The 18,831-nt window shown below is 49.8% G+C and overlaps 2 protein-coding genes across 2 annotated transcripts in view; both read right to left on the reverse strand.

Annotated features, from left to right (window-relative positions):
- Epb41 (erythrocyte membrane protein band 4.1) overlaps nt 1–510 on the reverse strand; it is a 173,388-nt gene extending 172,878 nt beyond the window's left edge. Inside the window, exon 1 of the mRNA XM_048815976.1 lies at nt 355–510. The gene's annotated coding sequence lies outside the window, so the exon portion shown is untranslated. The remainder of the gene's footprint in view (nt 1–354) is intronic.
- A 14,126-nt stretch (nt 511–14,636) lies between these two features.
- Nucleotides 14,637–18,831, reverse strand: part of Oprd1 (opioid receptor delta 1) — a 39,902-nt gene continuing 35,707 nt past the window's right edge. The window contains exon 3 of the mRNA XM_015484867.2: nt 14,637–18,423. Coding sequence (XP_015340353.1) covers nt 17,882–18,423 — 542 coding nt within the window. The 3' untranslated portion in view covers nt 14,637–17,881. The remainder of the gene's footprint in view (nt 18,424–18,831) is intronic.

Raw genomic sequence — 18,831 nt, forward strand, 5'->3', positions numbered from 1 at the left:
AGGAGCTTGCAGGGCGGGCGGGGCGGCCATGGGCTGCGCGGCTCCGCAGGGACCCGCCTGCGGAGACCGAACCTGGGACCCGGACCGCCGGCAGCATGAGTGTAGTTCCGGACCCGAGCTCCTGGACCCCCTCTTCGGACGCCCGAGCCCCTTGTGCACCCCGAACTCCCCTATGCGCCCCTTGGACCCCGAGTTCGGACCCTGGAACTCCGGACCTCTAGCTCCTCCCCGGACCCTTGGATCCTGGTCTGGCCCCTCCCGGGAGAGCTCCGGCCCTTGGGGGTGGGTTCGTCTGTCCCTCTCCCTGTCCCTCCCAGAGTCCCGGGGTTGCCCCCCCAGGTGGCCCACGCTCACCTGGGCTGGACCGGGCGGGGACCTGGCCGGGCCGGGCCGGGCCGCGTTCTCACTCTCCGCTGCCCTCGCCCTTTAAGAGGTTTCTGCCACTTTGCCCCGCCGCGGGCCTCCACCTGCACTGACAGGGCAACTCTGACGTGAGGCCCCGCCCCTGCCCCGGGAGGTCCTCTAATTGGTGCAGGCAAGTGCCAATCTGTGGGGCGGCGGGTAGGACCCGGCAGAGGAGGGCGAGCGTAGCCACCGGGAAGGGGCGGGGGCTGCAGGTGCGGGTAGGCCAGAGTGCCTAACCCCGCCCCTTCTAGGGCAGCTTCTGAGAAACCTAGGGTCAGGGGTGGGGAGGATAAGGAGTTCCTGGATTGGCTGGTGTGGTCTCTGACGTCATGTGGCAAAAGTATGAGGCTATTTGCCACGTGGTGCTGTCCCTAAGGGTACTAGGTTGGAACCGGGGGGTTGGTCATAGAAGATCTAGGGAAGTGACCTTGACGAGGCTCACCTGGACCACCTATCCCACTTTGTCCTATTCGACCTTGAGCAAGTTACTTCTCTGAATCTGAGTTTCCTCAGCCATAACTCTTAATTAAAGTGTTTTCCTGAGAATTAGTGATATATGCCAAGCACAGATTTGGCACACAGGGAGTTGTTCAATAAATGAGAATTCTGGTTTCTCTTGTGCCCATTTTACCCAATATCCTTGGTGACTTTCACCCTCCTGATGGTCCATCCCATCCGTGCTATAATGGTCTTATATGGTTGCCGGTCCAGATCCCTGTCCTCCACCTCATTTCAGATCTATGTTTGCTCCCATAACGCAGGAAGCTCACCACCTCACAGGGTGGACTTTCATTTTAAAACCATTCTGAGACTTCAAAAGCTCTTCATCAGATTAAGGCCAAATCTGCCCTTCAGGATTTGGGCCCACAAAGAACAAACATAATCCCTGTTCCTTGTGGAAGAATCACAGAATCACAAAATCATAGGCTACTCCATACTAGAGAGCCATGGAGAGTTGATCCCTTCTTGGGTAAATGGGGGAAACTGAGCCCACTGAGGACAAGTGGTTTCTTGCCTCCCAATCCCGACACTGACACTTAACTAGCTGCATTACTTTGGGCAAGCTACAAACTCTTCAAACCCAGTTGCTCCTCTGTATAATTGTGTTAATAAAAGCATTTTCCTCAAGGTTTTTGCCAGAATTAAATGAAAGAATCCGTGTAAAGTGCTGAGAACAGTGCTAGGGTAAGTCTCCAGTAAAGTGTTAGCATTGATTGATGGTGTTATTGTTATATCACTACTAAAATGAATTTAAAATCATAAATTCATTTATTCTCCCCTTTGCTGAGTCCTTCTCCGAGTCAGGTCCTGTTTTATATTTCAGGGCCCTGGTCCCTGCTTTTCCAGGAGCCCACAGACTAGCAGAGAAAGGCAGGATTGAGTCCCTAGATCTGGGGCATTCTGGAAGAGGAGGGCCACTCTAATGTATCAGTGAAACTTTGTATCCTTTGACCAGAAATCGAGCTACTTGAAATCCTTTCAGTCCTTGGTCACAAAAACCCTAGTGCATACTCATCAGTGTTCCAAATCACACTGACACACCTTTCACATGCCTTTGTACACAGCTGCTCAGTAGGACAGCACTGCCCTGAGCTTAAGAGCTAGGGATTTAGAGGGAGTGGAGCTCAGGCTCTGCACCAGCTTTGTAAATTTGGGAAAGCCATTTCCCTTTCAGCATAAAATGGGATTAATAATGGTACCAACTTTCTATGAAACTGTTGTAATGATTAAATAAGTATGTAAAAACATATATGCAAATATTCAATAATGGATCCAGTGTTATTTTTTAATTGCTCCCACATGCATTCATGCACCCAGGAGAGAGCAGGCTGGGAACTCTTTGGCTTGGCCTCTGCAAACAGGGACTCCCCTACAACCACCAACCCTGACTCAATCAAAGGGCCCAGGAGCAGGGAAAACCGAGCAATAGTATAGACAGGGTTATTCTAAAGCAAGGCTGCAGGCCCCACCCCTTGCCTGTTGGGAGCAGGCACGTGGCTCCAGCTGCGTTGGGCTGAGCTGCCTGCGGGGTGACTCAGCAGCGCCAGTGCCTGCCCTAGCCTGATAAGTGTGTGTGCTTCTCTGTGTGTATGTGTGTGTGTGTGTGTGTGTGTGTGTGTGTATGTTTGGGATGTTTCTGAGTTTGTGCATCCTAAGGACATCAAGGAATATGTGATCATGTGAGTGTCTCCTGTCTCTGTGTATTTGTGTGTGTAAGGGTAAGCCCATGTTTGTGAGTCTGTGTGAGCAGGTTACCTGCCTCTGCCCAGCCCCTGGGGCCTCTCTGTCCAGGCACCTGTATTTCCTGTCGAGGTGACTTGTGCAGTCCTGTGGACCAATAGAGACTTGCCAGTCACTTTGTGAAGGGAGGGAAGCCTGAACTTGAGGCCCCTGCACCCTCTGCCCCTGCCAGGGAACTCTTAGCCTCCACCTCCCTGCCAGACCCGGGAGAGCAATTTGGTCCCCAAATGCTCCCTGCGAGAGGTGACCTCCTGAACAGGCAGCTCACGTTGAGTCATTGCTATTATTTTAAGTGCATCTTCTCATTTTGTCTCATTGAATTCTTCCAGCCAAAAAGTCTTCTGAATAGGGTCTGAGGCTCAGAGAGCTGAAGTGAGAGCACAAAGTCACACAGTTCTAAGTAATAGAGAGTGTGAAGGTGACAGGCAGGGGCAGCTTGCCTTCAGAGGCTGAGCACCCCATTTGATGGGGCCTGCAGGGGACTGATAAGCTTGGGGGTGGGGGAAGGAAGCTGTTTGTTTCTCCCACTCCTGAGAGAATCTGGGCCTCCAGCTGAGTCTTATCCTGCCAGAGCCTAGGCACTGCCATCACAGTCAAGTAGGCTTGAGTTGGGTGATAAGGAGGCCAAGGGACAGACAGCATGGGCAGGGAGTGTAGTATGTGTGCATATGGGAGCATCTATTTCTTCAACAGAATGTTATTGAACACATTATTAAACTTTGACAAAACAAATACCTGTTGTCCCAGGCTGAGGCAGGAGGATAGATCCTGCCTCAAATAATTCATAAGCATAAAGATTGGCCAATACTCTACTTAATCCAAGGTGGGAAGAGGGTATCAACCAGGCCACAAAGCATGATGGAGAGGCAGGGAAAACTCAGGCAGGGGATGTGGCTAGAAACAGCTGCGGGTTTGAATCTTGCCTCTGCCATTTTCAGGGTGTATGACCTCCTCCCAGCCTGTCAGCTCATCAGCCAAGTGAGGTAATGGCTGTAGTCCTGCCTGCCTTTCCCAACCCCCGGTTACTAGAAGATGAAGCCATTTGTAAACTGAGTTGCTCTCCATAGATAATGGACATTCCTTCTGTGATGCATGGTGGGCACCCAAAGCCCAGAAAGAGCAATGTGATGCCTTGACTAGAGGAGGTGACCTTCCAGCCAGATTTTGAAGGATGAATTTACTACATGGAAATGGGAGGGGCATTCCAGGAAGAACAGCTCTCACAAGGCTTGGAGGTAGGATAGTGAAGATGTGCCCTGGGAACAGAAAATGGCCTGGTATATTTAAAGCACAGAGTAAATCAGGAGATCAAATTTTAGAAGGCCTCGAATGCCAATTTAAGACACAGAGAGACAGATTTGGGGATGATCAGGAAATCCTTAAGGTGGAGCCAGACATACTCTGGCTGGGGTATGTCAGTCATAGCTAAGGTGGAGGGGAGAAGAAGAATTGGTGGCAGGCAATGGATCAGGGTCTAGGACTCCTTCCCAGGAGGGGCCATTTGAAGCCTGATCCCCAAGATGGCATTAATATGGGCAGGAAGCTGCAGAGTCCCTCCAAGGGAGAGGTGGGAGTTGACAAAGAGGGAGAAAAAGATGAGTCCAAGACCCCAGTCCATGGGGGTCCCATGCATAGACACAGAGGGTACCCACCATGGAATATGTAAGGGCTCTGCTCAGTGTAGGGCTGAGGCCAATCCTGCCAGGAAAACCCCTTCCCAGGGGAGGTGCCATCTCCAGATACCCCTGTTGAAACAGCAATGGTTTCGAATGCTCATGAGTTTACATAGGTGCCTCACTCTTCTCTTAATGTATTTTATGGATGAGTAAAACGAGACTGAGGAAATTTAAATATGTGTGGCAAAGTGACCTGCTCACTGTCACAGCCTATAAACAGCAAAGCTAGGACTTGAAGGAGGAGCTATTCAATTGCTAGGAGGGCAGGAGGGAATGGATGTGAGTACTTGGGACCAACTCAAGGGAAAGAGAAAAATGGTGTCTACTGCCACCTCGTGGTTATAGAGCAGCTGAAGGGTGCACGCAAGCTCTCGGCCCGGGAAAAGGGACACTTCCAGCACACAGGTGTTGGCTTCCAGCCAGGGGCTGTAGTGAAAGGTGGGCTTTCAAATGGAACCATCTTAGATCAGAAACCTAGCCCATACTACATGTTATGAGGCCTCCAGCAAGCCTGTATCATTGTCTCAGTGCCTAAGTGGTTTGTAGCTCAGTGGCCGAGTGTTTGCCTAGCACATGTGAGACCCTGGGTTTGATCTGCAGCACTGCAGGGTGGGAAACATATATAAAATATAGGAGGAGGCTGGGGTTGTGGCTCAGCGGTAGAATGCTTGCCTAGCACATGGGTTCAAACCTCAGCACTACATAAAAGTAAATAAATAAAGTAAAGGTATTATGTGCAACTACAACTATATATATATATATATATATATATATATATATATATATATATATATATAAAATTAGATACATATAAATATTTATATACAAATAAAAGATTATATATCTATAGATAGATATGATGATTGATATATAACTATATTTCAATCTATAGATAGATGTAATGTTGAACCTGGGGTGCTTAACCACTGAGCCATATCCCCAGCTCTTTTTGTATTTTATTTAGAGACAGGGTCTCATTAAGTTGCTTAGGGCCTCACTAAGTCAGGTTTTAAAACCAACATCCTCCTGCCTCGGCCTCCTGAGCTGCTGGGATTACACTGAGCCACTGCACCTGCCTTAGACATAATCTTTTATATAGACAGATAGATCATCCTTTCGCTATGAAAACCTGCACAGCTGGGAAAACTCAGGACCTAATGGGCAGACCCAAGACTGTGAGGTCAGCAGCTTACTTTCTTTAAGAAAAGGAATTTGGGAGCTGAGATTGTGGCTCAGCCATAGAGCACTCCCCTAGCACGAGCAAAGCCCTGGATTCAATCCTCAGCACCACATAAAAATAAATAAATAATTAAAGATATTGTGTCCAACTGTAACTAAAAAATACATGTAAAAAAAAGAAAGAGGGCTGGGGATGTTGCTCAAGCGGTAGCGCGCTTGCCTGGCATGCGTAAAAGGCCTGGGTTCGATCCTCAGCACCACATACAAAGATGTTGTATCCGCCGAAAACTAAAAAATAAATGTTAAAAAAATCTCTCTCTCTCTCTCTCTCTCTCTCTCTCTCTCTCTCTCTCACTCTCTCACTCTCTCTTTAAAAAAAAAAAGAAAGAAAAGTAATTTGGGCTGGGGATATAGCTCACTTGGTAGAGCGCTTCCCTCAAATGCATAGGCCCTGGGTTTAATCTCCACAAAAAGGAAAAAAAAAAAGGAATTCAAAGTTAAGAATACAAAATGCCTGTAGCCACTCAAAGCTGGAGAACACAAAATAGGAGAGAAGGAGGGAACACCAGAGTGGGAAAGAAATTGGGTACTAACGTATTTCACTTTTCCAAACTGTGCAGAAACACATAACCTTGTGAACACAAGGCCAGGGTCCTTTCTAGGGTGTGTGCTATGTGAGGCCCCTGCTGGGCACATTGGAGCCAAGTGTGAAACCTCCACAGGAGATGTGGGGGCTCTGAAGCAAGAGCAGGTTCGGAGGTCATGTGTCCAACCACCTGCCAAGGAAGGCCTTTCTCCCAATTTCCAAGCTGAAACTGAATCCAGACTCCTTGTTCTTCCCTGTGGCCACGTCCTACGAGCCAGGTTGCTCCACTAGGCTGTTCAGGGATCCTCACTTCCAACTTGTGAAAGCCTCCTTTGCTTTCCAGGTTTGAAGAGCCAACTTCTTAAGCCCCCCAAAGACATCGCTGCCTGCCCTTGCCTCCCTAGGCAATGCCGGGTGTGCATGCCACCCTTCGGTCAGTGTAGAGTTGTTGCTGAGCCCCGCAGTGCAGTGAGGGCAGATGGACACATCCTCAGCCCTCCCTTGGCAGCCAGGCCTGTGCTAGACCTAGCCCCAGGTCCAGCCCTTTGCTAACTCACAATCTGGTGGTCAGTTAAGACATGAACTGAAACTCAACAGTTTTAGGGCTAAAAAGAACTTAGATTTCATCTGGTCCAAGGGGCCATCGAACTCAACCACAGAAGCCCCATGTGGGAAACAGGAAAGCAGTGTTGTTCTGAGAGAGGCAGCAGGCACGGGGGTGGAGGGAGCAGATCTGTGCTTGGCCTCCCCACTTCCTGCTCCCTGCTTGATTTCTCCCAAGGCTTCTAAGGAACTATAAGTTGGAACCACTGCTCTCTCTCCAGCTCATTGCTTCAATAGCTGAGAAAACTCAGGCCCGGCAAGGATAAAAGACTTGGCCAAGGTCACAGAACTAAGGCAGGATTCAGATGCAGGTCTGCTTAACTCCAGGTCAAGCTCAGCCTTCATGCCGGATGATGAGGGCTGAAACATCCCTTCCCACCTTCCCTGCTTGCAGAGCTGAGTGGCAAAGAGAAGCTCAAAGGGGTTCCCAAAGCCTTTGGGAGTGGGACAAAAACGAAGGGACTTGTCTGGAGCCCCCTCACTGAAATGAGGACAGGAGTTGGACTTTTATCTTTTTTTGTTCACTGTTTATCTTCAGTCTGAGCACACACATTGGCATGCTGTAACAATAAGTGTGGTCAAATTAATGAAGGGGAGGCAGCAACTCAGGGTAGGGGGACCTTGTCAGGAGGTCATCCTTCCAGGTGGACCTCACCTACCTCTGGGTGTGCCTCCAGATTCCCTGGAGTGGAAATCAGGCTGGCCTTCCTTCTGGTCTCTGTAATAATTCTTAGTTTGAAGCCGAATATGCAGGTGCCAGCCTGTAATCCCAGCAACTCAAGAGGCTAAGACAGAAAGATGGCCAAGTTCGAGGCCAGCCCCAGCAACTTAGTGAGGTCCCAAGCAACTTAGTTAGACCCTGTCTCAAAATTAAAAAATACAAAGGACTGGGGATGTAGCTCAGTGGTAAAGCGCACTTAGGTTCAATACCCTGTACTGGGAAAAAAATATTAAATAAAAAAATCTTAGCTTGGCTGCTTCTTCTTCCCTTTCTGTTCAGAGCACAGTCCTATTGGAAGAAGCTGTTGTGCGACATTGGACATCACATCCCATCTCTGAGGCTCCATTTCCTTATTTGTTAAAAAAATATGTACTATAAGCTGGCATGGTGTGCACATCTGAAATTCAAACAACTCTGGAAGCTGAGGCAGGAGAATCACAAGTTCAAGGCCAGCCTGGGCAACTTGATGAGAACCTGTCTCAATTTTTTTTTTTTTTTTTGGTGCTGGGAATTGAACCTAGGGGGCACTTAGACACTGAGCTCCATCCCCAGCTCTTTTTAAATTTTATTTAGAGACAGGGTCTCATTGAGTTGCTTAGGGCCTCACTAAATTGCTGAGGCTGGCCTTGAACTCACAATCTTGCCTCAGCCTCTGAGCCACTGGGATTACAAGCATGGGCCACAGCGCCTGGCACTGTCTCAAATTTTTTAAAAAGGCAGAGGATGTACCTCCGAGGCAAAATGGGTTCAATCATTAACACAACAAAAAGTCAAAAAGATCTCAATTTGGATATCAGGTACACTGGTAGTCCCAGCTACTCCAGAGGCAGATGCAGGAGGATCTCTTGAGCCTAGGAATTCTGGGCCAGCCTGAGCAACATAGTGAGATCCAGCCTCTTAAGTACAAAAGACTCACTTTGAAGTGTTTTTAATTCATTCAGTTAAAATGTTTACTAGAACTTTTGACAGATAATGGGTGGTTATCAGTGAGAGTCTTCCTTGACACCTTGCCTCCCTCATTTATGTCCCTCCTTCAGGAGCCAGTTCCAGAGCCCTGCTTCAGTGAGGAGGGAGTATGATAGTGTGATAGGCAGATGAAGTATAAAGGATGGACAGAAGGACTAGGAATGGAATAAGGACGCTAGTGCAAAATGTGGCCAATAGGTGGCAGCAGCGTCTGAGAAATTAGCTGTCCTCTGTAAGCCTATCCTAAATTTCCTTAGGCCAAACCCTTTGACCATGTTCACGTGTACCAACAACAGGAGTATAATTGAATGTGTGCACTGTGGGAGTAGAGTGTATAAAGAGCACATGTGTACGTGTATGTGAGATATATGCATTTAGGGGTCAACAGCCAGTCTATGCACAAGAGCAGAATACACCCAAGCTGTGGAGTGTGTGGGAATGTTTGTGCATACAGTCAATACAGTCAGGTGTGTGGGTCTGTTTACATGTGACTACATGGTTCATGTGGAACCCTCTAGTGCAGAGTCGCTTGAATTTTTGGGTCCTGGACCTCTGGAGCATCAAATGAAGTTTCATGATCCTGCAGTAAGATGCACAGTTCATGCCCTATTGCAGAGGGCTCTAGAATCATCTATGGGACTCTGGGACAAAGAAATTCCCCAAATGTTAATAGAATAGGAAATGTGCATGAATTTTTTTTCTTTTATCCATATTTGCCAGAATTCTAAGTTTCTGTAATAGTACATATTAATTTAATACGGGACCAAGAAACCCCAAAAAATGTTATTGAAGAAAAACAACCCAATGTTCCTTTCCACTGATCTTTCCCTTCCCCCTCAGCAGCAGCAGGGTTCCACATGCCTGGTGATGGTGATGTTCTCAGTAGCCTACTGAGAAAGAGCAGGTCTTGGTCAGGGGGTGAGGGTGGGATTCCTGATAGCAATTGTAGAAGATCCAAGTCAATATCCAATGGTGCAGCTGGAGCAATCAGAGAAGTCTTCCTGGAGGCAGCTGACCTCAAAGGGTAATCATGTTGGCACAGGACAGGAATCTACCCTTCCCACTCCACTTTTCTGAGAAGTGCCCTCTTGAGCTGGGCTTTGACAGTGCTCTTCCTATAGTGGGTCCCCTCATCCCTTCAGGGAGATTGAGGTTTCAAGCAGGCAAGTCTGAAATTAGATTCCTGGAATCTCCCACTGGGAAGGGGCCTGAGAGGTCATCTGGATTTTCCAGGGAGCTATTGAAGATTAAAGGCAGAATGTGTTTTCCCTATTAATAATACTGCACCCTAGTTACCATGCACAGCAGTTGTCTCAGAAGAGTCCTGGTTATAATAATTATTTATCCCATTTTACAGAAGGGCACAGTGAGGCCCAGAGTGTGTTTTCCTCAGGAAACACACAAAGGTGAATAAATTTTTAAAAAAGCATTCTACACACACACTTGCAGGAACAGTGGATATTCTCACATATGCTGTGCACACACACACACACACACACACACACTCTCACACTCATCTTCAGGACCATCCTTCCCAGCCTTAGTGGGAGCTGCTCTGGGAAGAGCTGCCAGGCCTCCAGGACATCCTCTTGATCTGAGCTCCTTTCTAATTGGGGTGAGACCAAACAGTCAACACCCAGCCCACCCTGGGCAGCCTGGTGGCCCTGCAGTGCCCCTGCCACAGTCTGCACTGAAGCGTGGTGCCCATCACCTTGAGGCAGGCAGGCCCTGGGTGGGCAGCCCTGGCAGGCCTTCCCTAAGGCTGGGTCTCTGAGGGGAAGCTGCCCCAGATGGCAGGAGGGGCTCCAGCCCTAGGGGGCTGCTAGGGAGGCATACCCGGGTCAGGCAGTGATTCCTCCCCGGAGAGTTACCTCCTAACCATCAGCAACAGCAAGTATTCAAGGATGCCAAGAGAGTGGAGAAGATCTCTAATTCCCTCAATGCACGGGCGACTCTATGGCCAAAGGCAGGGTCACTGAGGAGCAGGGGGAGAGAAGGGAGGTGGAGGCTAGAGAGGGAAGAGGGAGCTAGAGGGAGCCTCAGAGACATGTCGGCTGGGGGTGGAGGGAAAGGGACCAGATGGGGGAGCAGGGAAGAGGAGGAGGCATGTGGAAGGTAGAGGCGGGCTGGGGAGTAGCAAGGCCTGGGTAGCCTGCCATAGGCTCTCGGGCATCATGGCAGCTGTCTGTCCCTTTAGACCAGGTCTTTTTTTTTTTTTTTTTTTTGTACTGGAGATTGAACTCAGGGGCACTTGACCACAGAGCCACACCCCCAGCCCTGTTTCATATTTTAGTTGCCATCAGGGTCTCACTGAGTTGCTTAGTGCCTCACCATTGCTGAGGCTGGCTTTGAACCTGTGATCCTCCTGCCTCAGCCTCCCAAGCCACTGGGATTACAGTGTGCACCACCGCGAGGCTAGAGCAGGTCTTCAGAACCATGCCGCATCTTCCTGAGGCAGGTCCTGAGCTCGGGCTTCCTCCACTGTGAGCAGGCAGGTCTGTCACCTCGCCAGCCTGGGGCCCCCTCCCGATGGGGCCACAGAAGGTAAACGAAAGAAGCACGCAGAAATGTGGACACTGAGAACAGTGCTTGCTTTATTTGGGAAATCAAAAGTTTGGGTCCTGATACCAAGATGGGATGTGGAGTGGGCCAAAGGTCAGGTGGGAAGCAAGCTTCATTGACAACATGCCTGCCTCCTTCAGCCCCCAAGAGACAATCACAAACATCAGCGTGCCGGGCGTGGTTCTGTCTCTGGACAAATGTCCAGTGGATTTACCAAGAGATGTCTTTCTGAGATCAAGGAACATGAGGGAGATACCTCAGTTCTCTTTCGGAAGGGCAGAGTCCTCAGAATCTATCCACTCCCACCTCTGCCTTTCAAGTGTGCAGAGGCCCAGAGAAGACAGAGGCCTACCCAACATCACAGAGCAAAGAATGGAGGACAGAGTCAAAACCACTTGTCCTCTTATCTTGTGATTCATTCCAAGAGGAGATTCTAGAAGATGACTCCCAGTGTCACTTTCACTGACACCCACCAAGGGACTCCATCTCCATGACTCAAATATTCAGGCCCAAAATCCCAGGCCAGGGCCAGAAACTCTTCTTCCCTTCCAGGATTTCTCTCATTGTTGGGTCCCTGGGAGGGACTAAATAGGACCGTCACATACAAGGAACCGGTAAGTAAACACACTCTTGAAAATCGCTTCTTCCGTGTAGGCTGTCCCTCCTTCTGAAACTCAAGGAGATGGTTACAAGAGGTCTTTTGCTCTCACCTATGGCATTAAGAAATACGGATTGGAGCAGGTAAAACTTAAAACACTAGACTTTTTTAAAAAGTTCCATCCGTTGAGCCTTCACCACGCACCAGGCTCACCATTCATCCACTCGGTAGAGTCACTTATGATGGACCTGTTTGCATTTGCTGGAAACTTTTATGACCAAAGCAGACAGGCCCTTCACTCTCAGCCTCTATCTAAATCTTGCCAATTTCTTTCCAGGTACGTGTTAGCTTCCATGATGGAGGAAATGGGCTCAGAGTGAAATGTCTTGCTCAAGACATCTCACAGCAAAGACATAGCAGGCAGTTGAAAAAAAAATATAATGACGGAACACATCAGGCTTCCAAGGCAGGAAGGGATGGATGGGGCTGTTCTGGGGGCAGCTGGCGTGGGCAGAGGAGGTGATGGGGCAGTATGTGCTGCCAAAGGTACTGAGCCATAGAACCCGGCACGGGGAATGCTCTGTCCATGACCAGATGTGAGATTTGCAGGGAGCTTCTGTGTCATCACTGAGTGATTCCTCTTGGGAGGCTGAAGGAGGAGAGCAGGGGAAGTAGACTTGATACATCTAAGATGGACCCTAGCCGGGCCAATCACTGACAAGCCATGTGGCCTTGGCAAGCCATTCCCTCCCCTGAGCTTCAGTTTCCTCATCTGTGAAGTGGAGGTAATAACAATAATAACGTCTACCTCGAATCAGGCTGGGATCATTAATGAGTTGCTCTATGTATCTGAGCACAGTTAATTGTGTCTGTCATCTACTGTAGCATCCCAACAGCCCTTCACTGAGGTGGCGTGTGTAAAGGTGATTTGCACTCTGGAAAAGACTATGCATCAGGTGGGGCTCAACCCTGGTGATGGTACTGGAGCTAGACCCTGGGCCACCTCCCAGCTCTGCACTCTACAGCATCCGTATGTGCATTTTGAAGGGTTTTACCAGCCCCTCTGTAAACTCTGGTTTTGAGTCCCCAAGCTGCCTGCAGCCAGAGCTCCACCCAGCTGTCCTGGTCTCCTGACTCCCATCTGCAAGTTCAGAGTAGGGAACTAGGTCCTCACTCTCTTCTATCACCCCTTCCAGCTCCTAGCACTACCTGCTTGATGCCTGGAAGTGAATAACAAACAAATAAACAATGAAAGAAAGCTGTGTGCATATGTCTTATATTTGAGCAGGTATATGGAGCCAGGAATAGGGTGTATCACTTCCTAGGGGCTTTGGAGTCTCTGAGGCTGGTTCCTAGTCCAAATCTGCAGCAGTTGGTAGGCTCTAGGCTTGAGACCTGACACTGATACAGAGAACGAGGGCTGGTCTTTGGACTGAGACTGAGTAGATACCCAGCAGGTGCCCAGCCTGGACTCTTGCTTTGCTGCTTCAAGAACTCTCCAGAGGCTAATAAGCCCCCTCCGCCTTCAGGCATTTCAAATTCCAAACCAAATAAACCTTGTAACAATTGCCTCTGGCATCCACATAATTATTAGAGAACATCCCTGCACTGGGGACCTATCATGCGCCAGGTACTTTGGCACACACTTGGCTTGCAATATCTCAGCTTTCAGAGGGGACTTGGAGAGGTGTAGTGACTTGCATAAGATCACACTGCCAGCGAGTGGCCAACCATTCAGCAAAACCAGGAATCTTATTAGAGATGGACCATCTATTACACACTGACCCATCCCTTGTCTTAGATCCAGGAGGAAACAGAAGCACAGAGAGGGCAAATCCTCTGCCTAGCTCACACAGACATTTAGCTTCAGGGCTGAGACTTGAAGCCAGGTTCCAAGGCTTCCTGGCCATGTAGGAGAGTGAACTCGAGGGCTCTGGTTTACTCCTATTATCCTCTGCCCTCCCCACCCCCAGCCTCTCGAATGACACTTGACATTATCCATCACTCCCTCCCCCTGGGAACGCCTTCCTCCTCCAGTTTCCATGGCAGCGTATTTCCCCATCCTCCTCCTGCTTCTCCAGCAGCTTTTCACTCTCCACGGTAGCTCCTGAGCCTAGGAAGAGTGGGGATCCCCATGCCAGGACACCAGTCTCTTCTCTCTTTTCATTGCTACCCCTGAAATCCCGTCCACTTTCCCTGAGGAGTCTTTAGCTCTGACTTTGCAGTTCAGCTCCAGTTACTTATTGTGCTAAGAGCATCCTTATGTGATGGACCCTATGGTTACACCTGTACATGCATTATCTCATTAAATCCTCACAACCACCACTGGAAGGAAGCCCACTCTACAGATGAGGAAACTAAGGCTCATAAAGGGAAAGCCAAGACCTGATTCCAGCCTTATCCACTACTTTTATTACATCAAGAAGATACGTGAGGGGCTGGGATGTGGCTCAAGCGGTAGCGCAGTCGCCTGGCATGCGTGCGGCCCGGGTTCGATCCTCAGCACCACATACAAAACAAAGATGTTGTGTCCGCCAATAACTAAAAAATAAATATTAAAATTCTCTGTCTCTCTCTCTCCCTCTTTCACTCTCTCTTTTAGAAAAAAAAAAAAAGAAGAAGATACGTGAAACTGTAGGACATTTTTATTTATTGGTACTGGGGGTTGAACCCAGGGGTGCTTTAACACTGAGGTATACCCCCAGGCCCCCCTTTTTTATTTTAATTTTGAGACAAGGTCCTGCTAAGTTGCAGAGGCTGGTATCAAAATTGCAAATCCGCCTCCCTCAGCCTCCCAAGTCACTGGGATTACAGGCATGTGCCTCCAAGTCCAGCCAACTATAGGACATTTTTAAACCAGGAGCAAAAGCTTCCCTTCCATCTCTTAGAGAATGAGCAATGAAAAATTAGGGGGGTAGAGACCTACTCTGCAGTTTTCAGAACCCTGTGATGATCTAGAATTACACTGTCAATTTGGAGCTTTAGAATGTATCACACACGGTACATTTTGAAATGTGAAGATTTAGAGAGCTTCGGGAGGAACAAAAGTTCATGAAAATTTGCCCTTTTCCTTCAGATTTTCCCATTTTGTTTCAAGTCTTCAAAAACCTCATCCCAGGGTTCCAGATCCTGATGTCTTTCTATTTTAATGATGCCTGGAATTAACTGCAAACTTGGACCCCGGAACTTTTCTTGGAATTCCGCTGACCTGAGTTCTGCAGCTGTTAACAGGCTCCGTGACTCAGGAGCAAGTGGCTTGATCTCTCTGAGCCTTGGCTTTCTTATCTAAAAGAGGAATAATACTACTTCCCCGAATGGGCAGTCACAAGGACCAGCTGGGATAAAGTGCATAAAGCATTTGGCAGTGAGCCTGGAATGTGGACGTGCTCAGTCAAGTCCTGTGCTCCTGCTGCACCAAACTTCTTGGGTTTGCCAACCACTTGAACATCCCTGTGCTTTCCCCCCCTCCCCCTTTGGTACCAGGGATTGAACTCAGGGGCACTCAACCATTGAGCCACATCCCAGCCCTATTTTGTATTTTATTTAGAGACAGGGTCTCACTGAGTTGCTTAGTGCCTCACTTTTGCTGAGGCTGACTTTGAACTCGTGATCCTCCTGCCTCAGCCTCCTGAGCTGCTGGGATTACAGGTGTGCGCCACCATGCCTGGCCCCGTGCTTTTGCACTCACTGTTCCCTCTTCTTGGTGACCAGCTCCTACTCATCCTTTAGGGTCCCTTGACACCTTCCCAGCTCTTATAGAATTGTTTCAAACAAGTGTTTTTAGTAAAAAGCTAAAAAAGACACTTCCTGCAATGCCATCCCTGGTGATCCCTGTCGCTGCACTTATCAGTGACATGCAACTACCTGTTTATGCTTTGTCTTCCAGCATTGGCTCTGAGATTTCTGAGGGCAGGGTCAAGCCCGACATTTCCCTGTCCCAGTGCCCAGAGCGCACAGCCTAGCAGGAAGTAGATTTCAACACAAGTGTACATTTCCTTAAATGCACTCAGTCTGGGTCAGCCCCTGCTGACCTAGAACAATTTTATATCAAAGAGATAAAAAGCAACCAGATCTGTTATACCCACAGGGGGTGGCAGTGAGTGGGCTTGAAGCAGCTTTGAGACAGGCCTCTTCTGAGTGGGGGCAGAGAAGACACAGTCCTTGCAAGATGAATAAACAGCCCTGACTTCTTTGTCATCTATTTCAGGAGTCTTCCCTAATTCCTGAATTGTCCCCTTTCTCTGCCATTTCCCCAAAGTAGGAGATTCCCAAATGATTAGGAGTATCCAGGTGCCCCTGCCTTGCTGATCACCCCCCATTCACACATCCCCTACACATTCAAATGGAAGTCTCTATGGTCACAGGGTCCATTCAGTTGGTGAGGTGAGCTAGGAGGCTTGAGACCCCAGGTCATGGTGGCTTAGCAGGCTGATCTGAGCGGTGACCACTGCCTTGCATCCTAGGTCCCAGGGGATCCATTTCCTAGAGGAAGAATAACCCCCAGGTCCAAGGCTTCTTCACCCTAAGAAGGGCTGCGCTTTGCCTACCGAAGGGACTCTTACCCCTGTGCACAAAGTGCACGAAGCCCTTCTTGGTGCCCAACCCTCTCCCCCGAATGCTACTTCAGTGCCTGTTGGAGTGACAGCCTCCAGCCTTTGTTCCAAAGAAATGGCTGTCAAAGGGGAAAGAGGTATATTGTTTCTTTCTCTTTTCTTTTTTTGTTTGAGACAAAGACGTCAATTTCTTTCCATCTGTCCCAAAAAAGGAAGAAAATTAAATTTGTTTTTACAAGGATGTCACCAGGCTGCTTCAATAGGGAGTCAGGGGTGCATTGCTGAGGCAGTCAGACAGTGTCTAGGGGGGCGGGGGAAGAGGAGGCCCAGAGGATGGGTAGCAAAGACAGACCCTGCCTGGGGAGAAGGGAAGCAAAGATCTGGGATATCTGAACAGATTTCTATGACCATCTTTAGGTGAACCCTGCCCTCAGTAGCTTGAAGGGGGAGCTGGATGAATTGAATTAGGTCAGGGACCTTGGATCCTTGGGGCAAAAGGAGAGAGGATCATGGCCAACACTAGCATTGCAGTTACGAAAGTCACTTTCCCCCAGTTCCTTCCAAGTCAGGCCCCATGTGGGCAGTTCCAGTTCACTAGTCACTGGCACCAGATACCTGGGTCACAGCCAGATGCTGGGAGGAGGGGAAAGAATATTGGGGTGCTTATCAGAATTCCAAGCATCTGCACTTGTTCTTCTGGCAACCCCCAGCCCAGTTCCAGTGGCACTCACCATGCATGGAGCTATCATTAGATGGCCCTCTGTTTTCCAGTACTGGACCACAAATGCCAGGACCCTAGGGTCCCTGTAAAATATCCAACTTCAACCCTGAGGGCCTAATTTCACAGCAGAAGCCTTACCTCTCTGTCTCAGCCCACCCACCACTGCCCCTTGGCACAGAGGTCCACTGAAGCTGGGTGCAGCACCCAGCCCTTCTTGCTTTTTCCTGAGCCTTAGGGCTCTGGGGACCCTGTCCCAACCAAGGCCCGGTTTCAGCCGTCTTTGATGGAACAGCTAGCCCGGCTCCACCATCCTGTCCCAAAACCCCACTGGAAGTTGGTATTGTGGCCACTACTTCAATTGTGGAGCTGGATCTCTGAACCACTCCATGGAAATTAATGTCCAAGAGAGAAAGTACATTATTTCTCTCTTTCCTTCTGTTTGTCTTGTATTTTCTTTATCTACAAACAAGTTGAAAGAAGACCTCAAGGAGTCCTGTCCCTTGCTAGAACAGGGGTGGGACTCCACCCAAAATTTGAGGTTCCAGATAGTGCATACAGGCCCTCCTATCTCGTCGTAACTGATTCTCCAGCAGCATCCTGCCTCACTCTGCGGTACCCCCATTTCCTCCTGGGAGAGGATCCTCTACACAATGCACATGCCCAATCTTGCAGCTCAAGCCACTGTCCCCACCACTGGATCCTGGGCCCAGAATCCTAAGGTCTCAGGGCGGAACCCAATAGAAGTTCCACTCGGGGTGAGATAGAATTCGAGGTTGTCCCCAACTCTCCACCCCGCTGGAGAGGCCTTATTAAGGGGCTCGGTTCTAGAGCTGCAGGCCCCGCCCTCCACTCCCAATCTGGAGCCTTCCACCTTGCACCCAGCGCCGAGGCCCACCCGACTGCACAGGCTCCACCTCGCGGCCGCTGGTGGCCTCAAGTCCCATGCTCTTCTCCAAAACAGAATCCGACCTTCTACTGCCCCATTTCGAATAGTGGTCCCCGCTTCCCAGGGGGCTCAGTGTGACCGCCAGGTCATTTCGGAGGAGCGCGCGGGGGCCAGCCAGGACTGGTCAGGCGGCAGCGCCACCACCCGGGCCGACCGATTGGGTGCAAGCGGTGACACGCTCGCGGGCGGTGGCTTCCCGAGCGCGGCTGAAGCTGGCTGGCTCCGGGCGGCAGCAGGGCGTGCGGCAGAGTTGGCGGAAGCAGCGCTTGAAGTTCTCGTCGAGGAAGGCGTAGAGCACGGGGTTGAGGCTGCTGTTGGCGTAGCCCAGCGCGATGCACAGGTGCAGAGCGGCTACCACTAGTGGGTCGCGCCGGTCGATGTCCACCAGCGTCCAGACGATGACGAAGATATGGATGGGCGCCCAGCACACCACGAAGGCGCCCACCACCACCAGCACCATACGCGTGATGCGCCGCAGGCTGCGGTCCTTCTCCTTGGAGCCTGACAGGAGGCGCACGCTGCGCAAGCGCAGCAGCATGAGGCCATAGCACACTGTGATGATGAGGATGGGCACCACGAAGGCGAAGAGGAACACGCAGATCTTGGTCACCGTGTCCCAGTACCAGCTGGGGCTGGGAAACTGGAGCATGCATACCACCGCCCCATCTGCGTTGGGAAAACAAGGGGAGACAAAGAGGCAGTGAGGGGTCTGTGCACCTCAGGGGCTCTGCCTGCTGGTCACACCTTCTGGGCTTGGTCAAGCGCCACCACCTCCTCCTGGTTGCTTAAGGTGACTCTTCTGCCAGTCACTGTGACAAAGCCCACACATTCCCAAACTTGCTCCAGTGGTTCTGTAATGCTAAGATTGACTAACAAAGCATGAGTTAGGAGCAGGACTCAAACCCTGCCCCGTGAGATGTGCCTGTGATCCCAGTAACTTGGGAGGCTGAGACAGGAGGATCCGTGAGTTCAAAACCAGTCTCAGCAATTTAGCGAGGCCCAAATCAACTCAGTGAGACCCTGTGTCTAAGCAAAATACAAAATAGGGCTGGGGATGTGGCTCAGTGGTAGAGT

The sequence above is a fragment of the Marmota marmota genome, unplaced genomic scaffold, assembly GCF_001458135.2.
Source record: "Marmota marmota marmota unplaced genomic scaffold, marMar, whole genome shotgun sequence".
Classification (NCBI taxonomy): domain Eukaryota; kingdom Metazoa; phylum Chordata; class Mammalia; order Rodentia; family Sciuridae; genus Marmota; species Marmota marmota.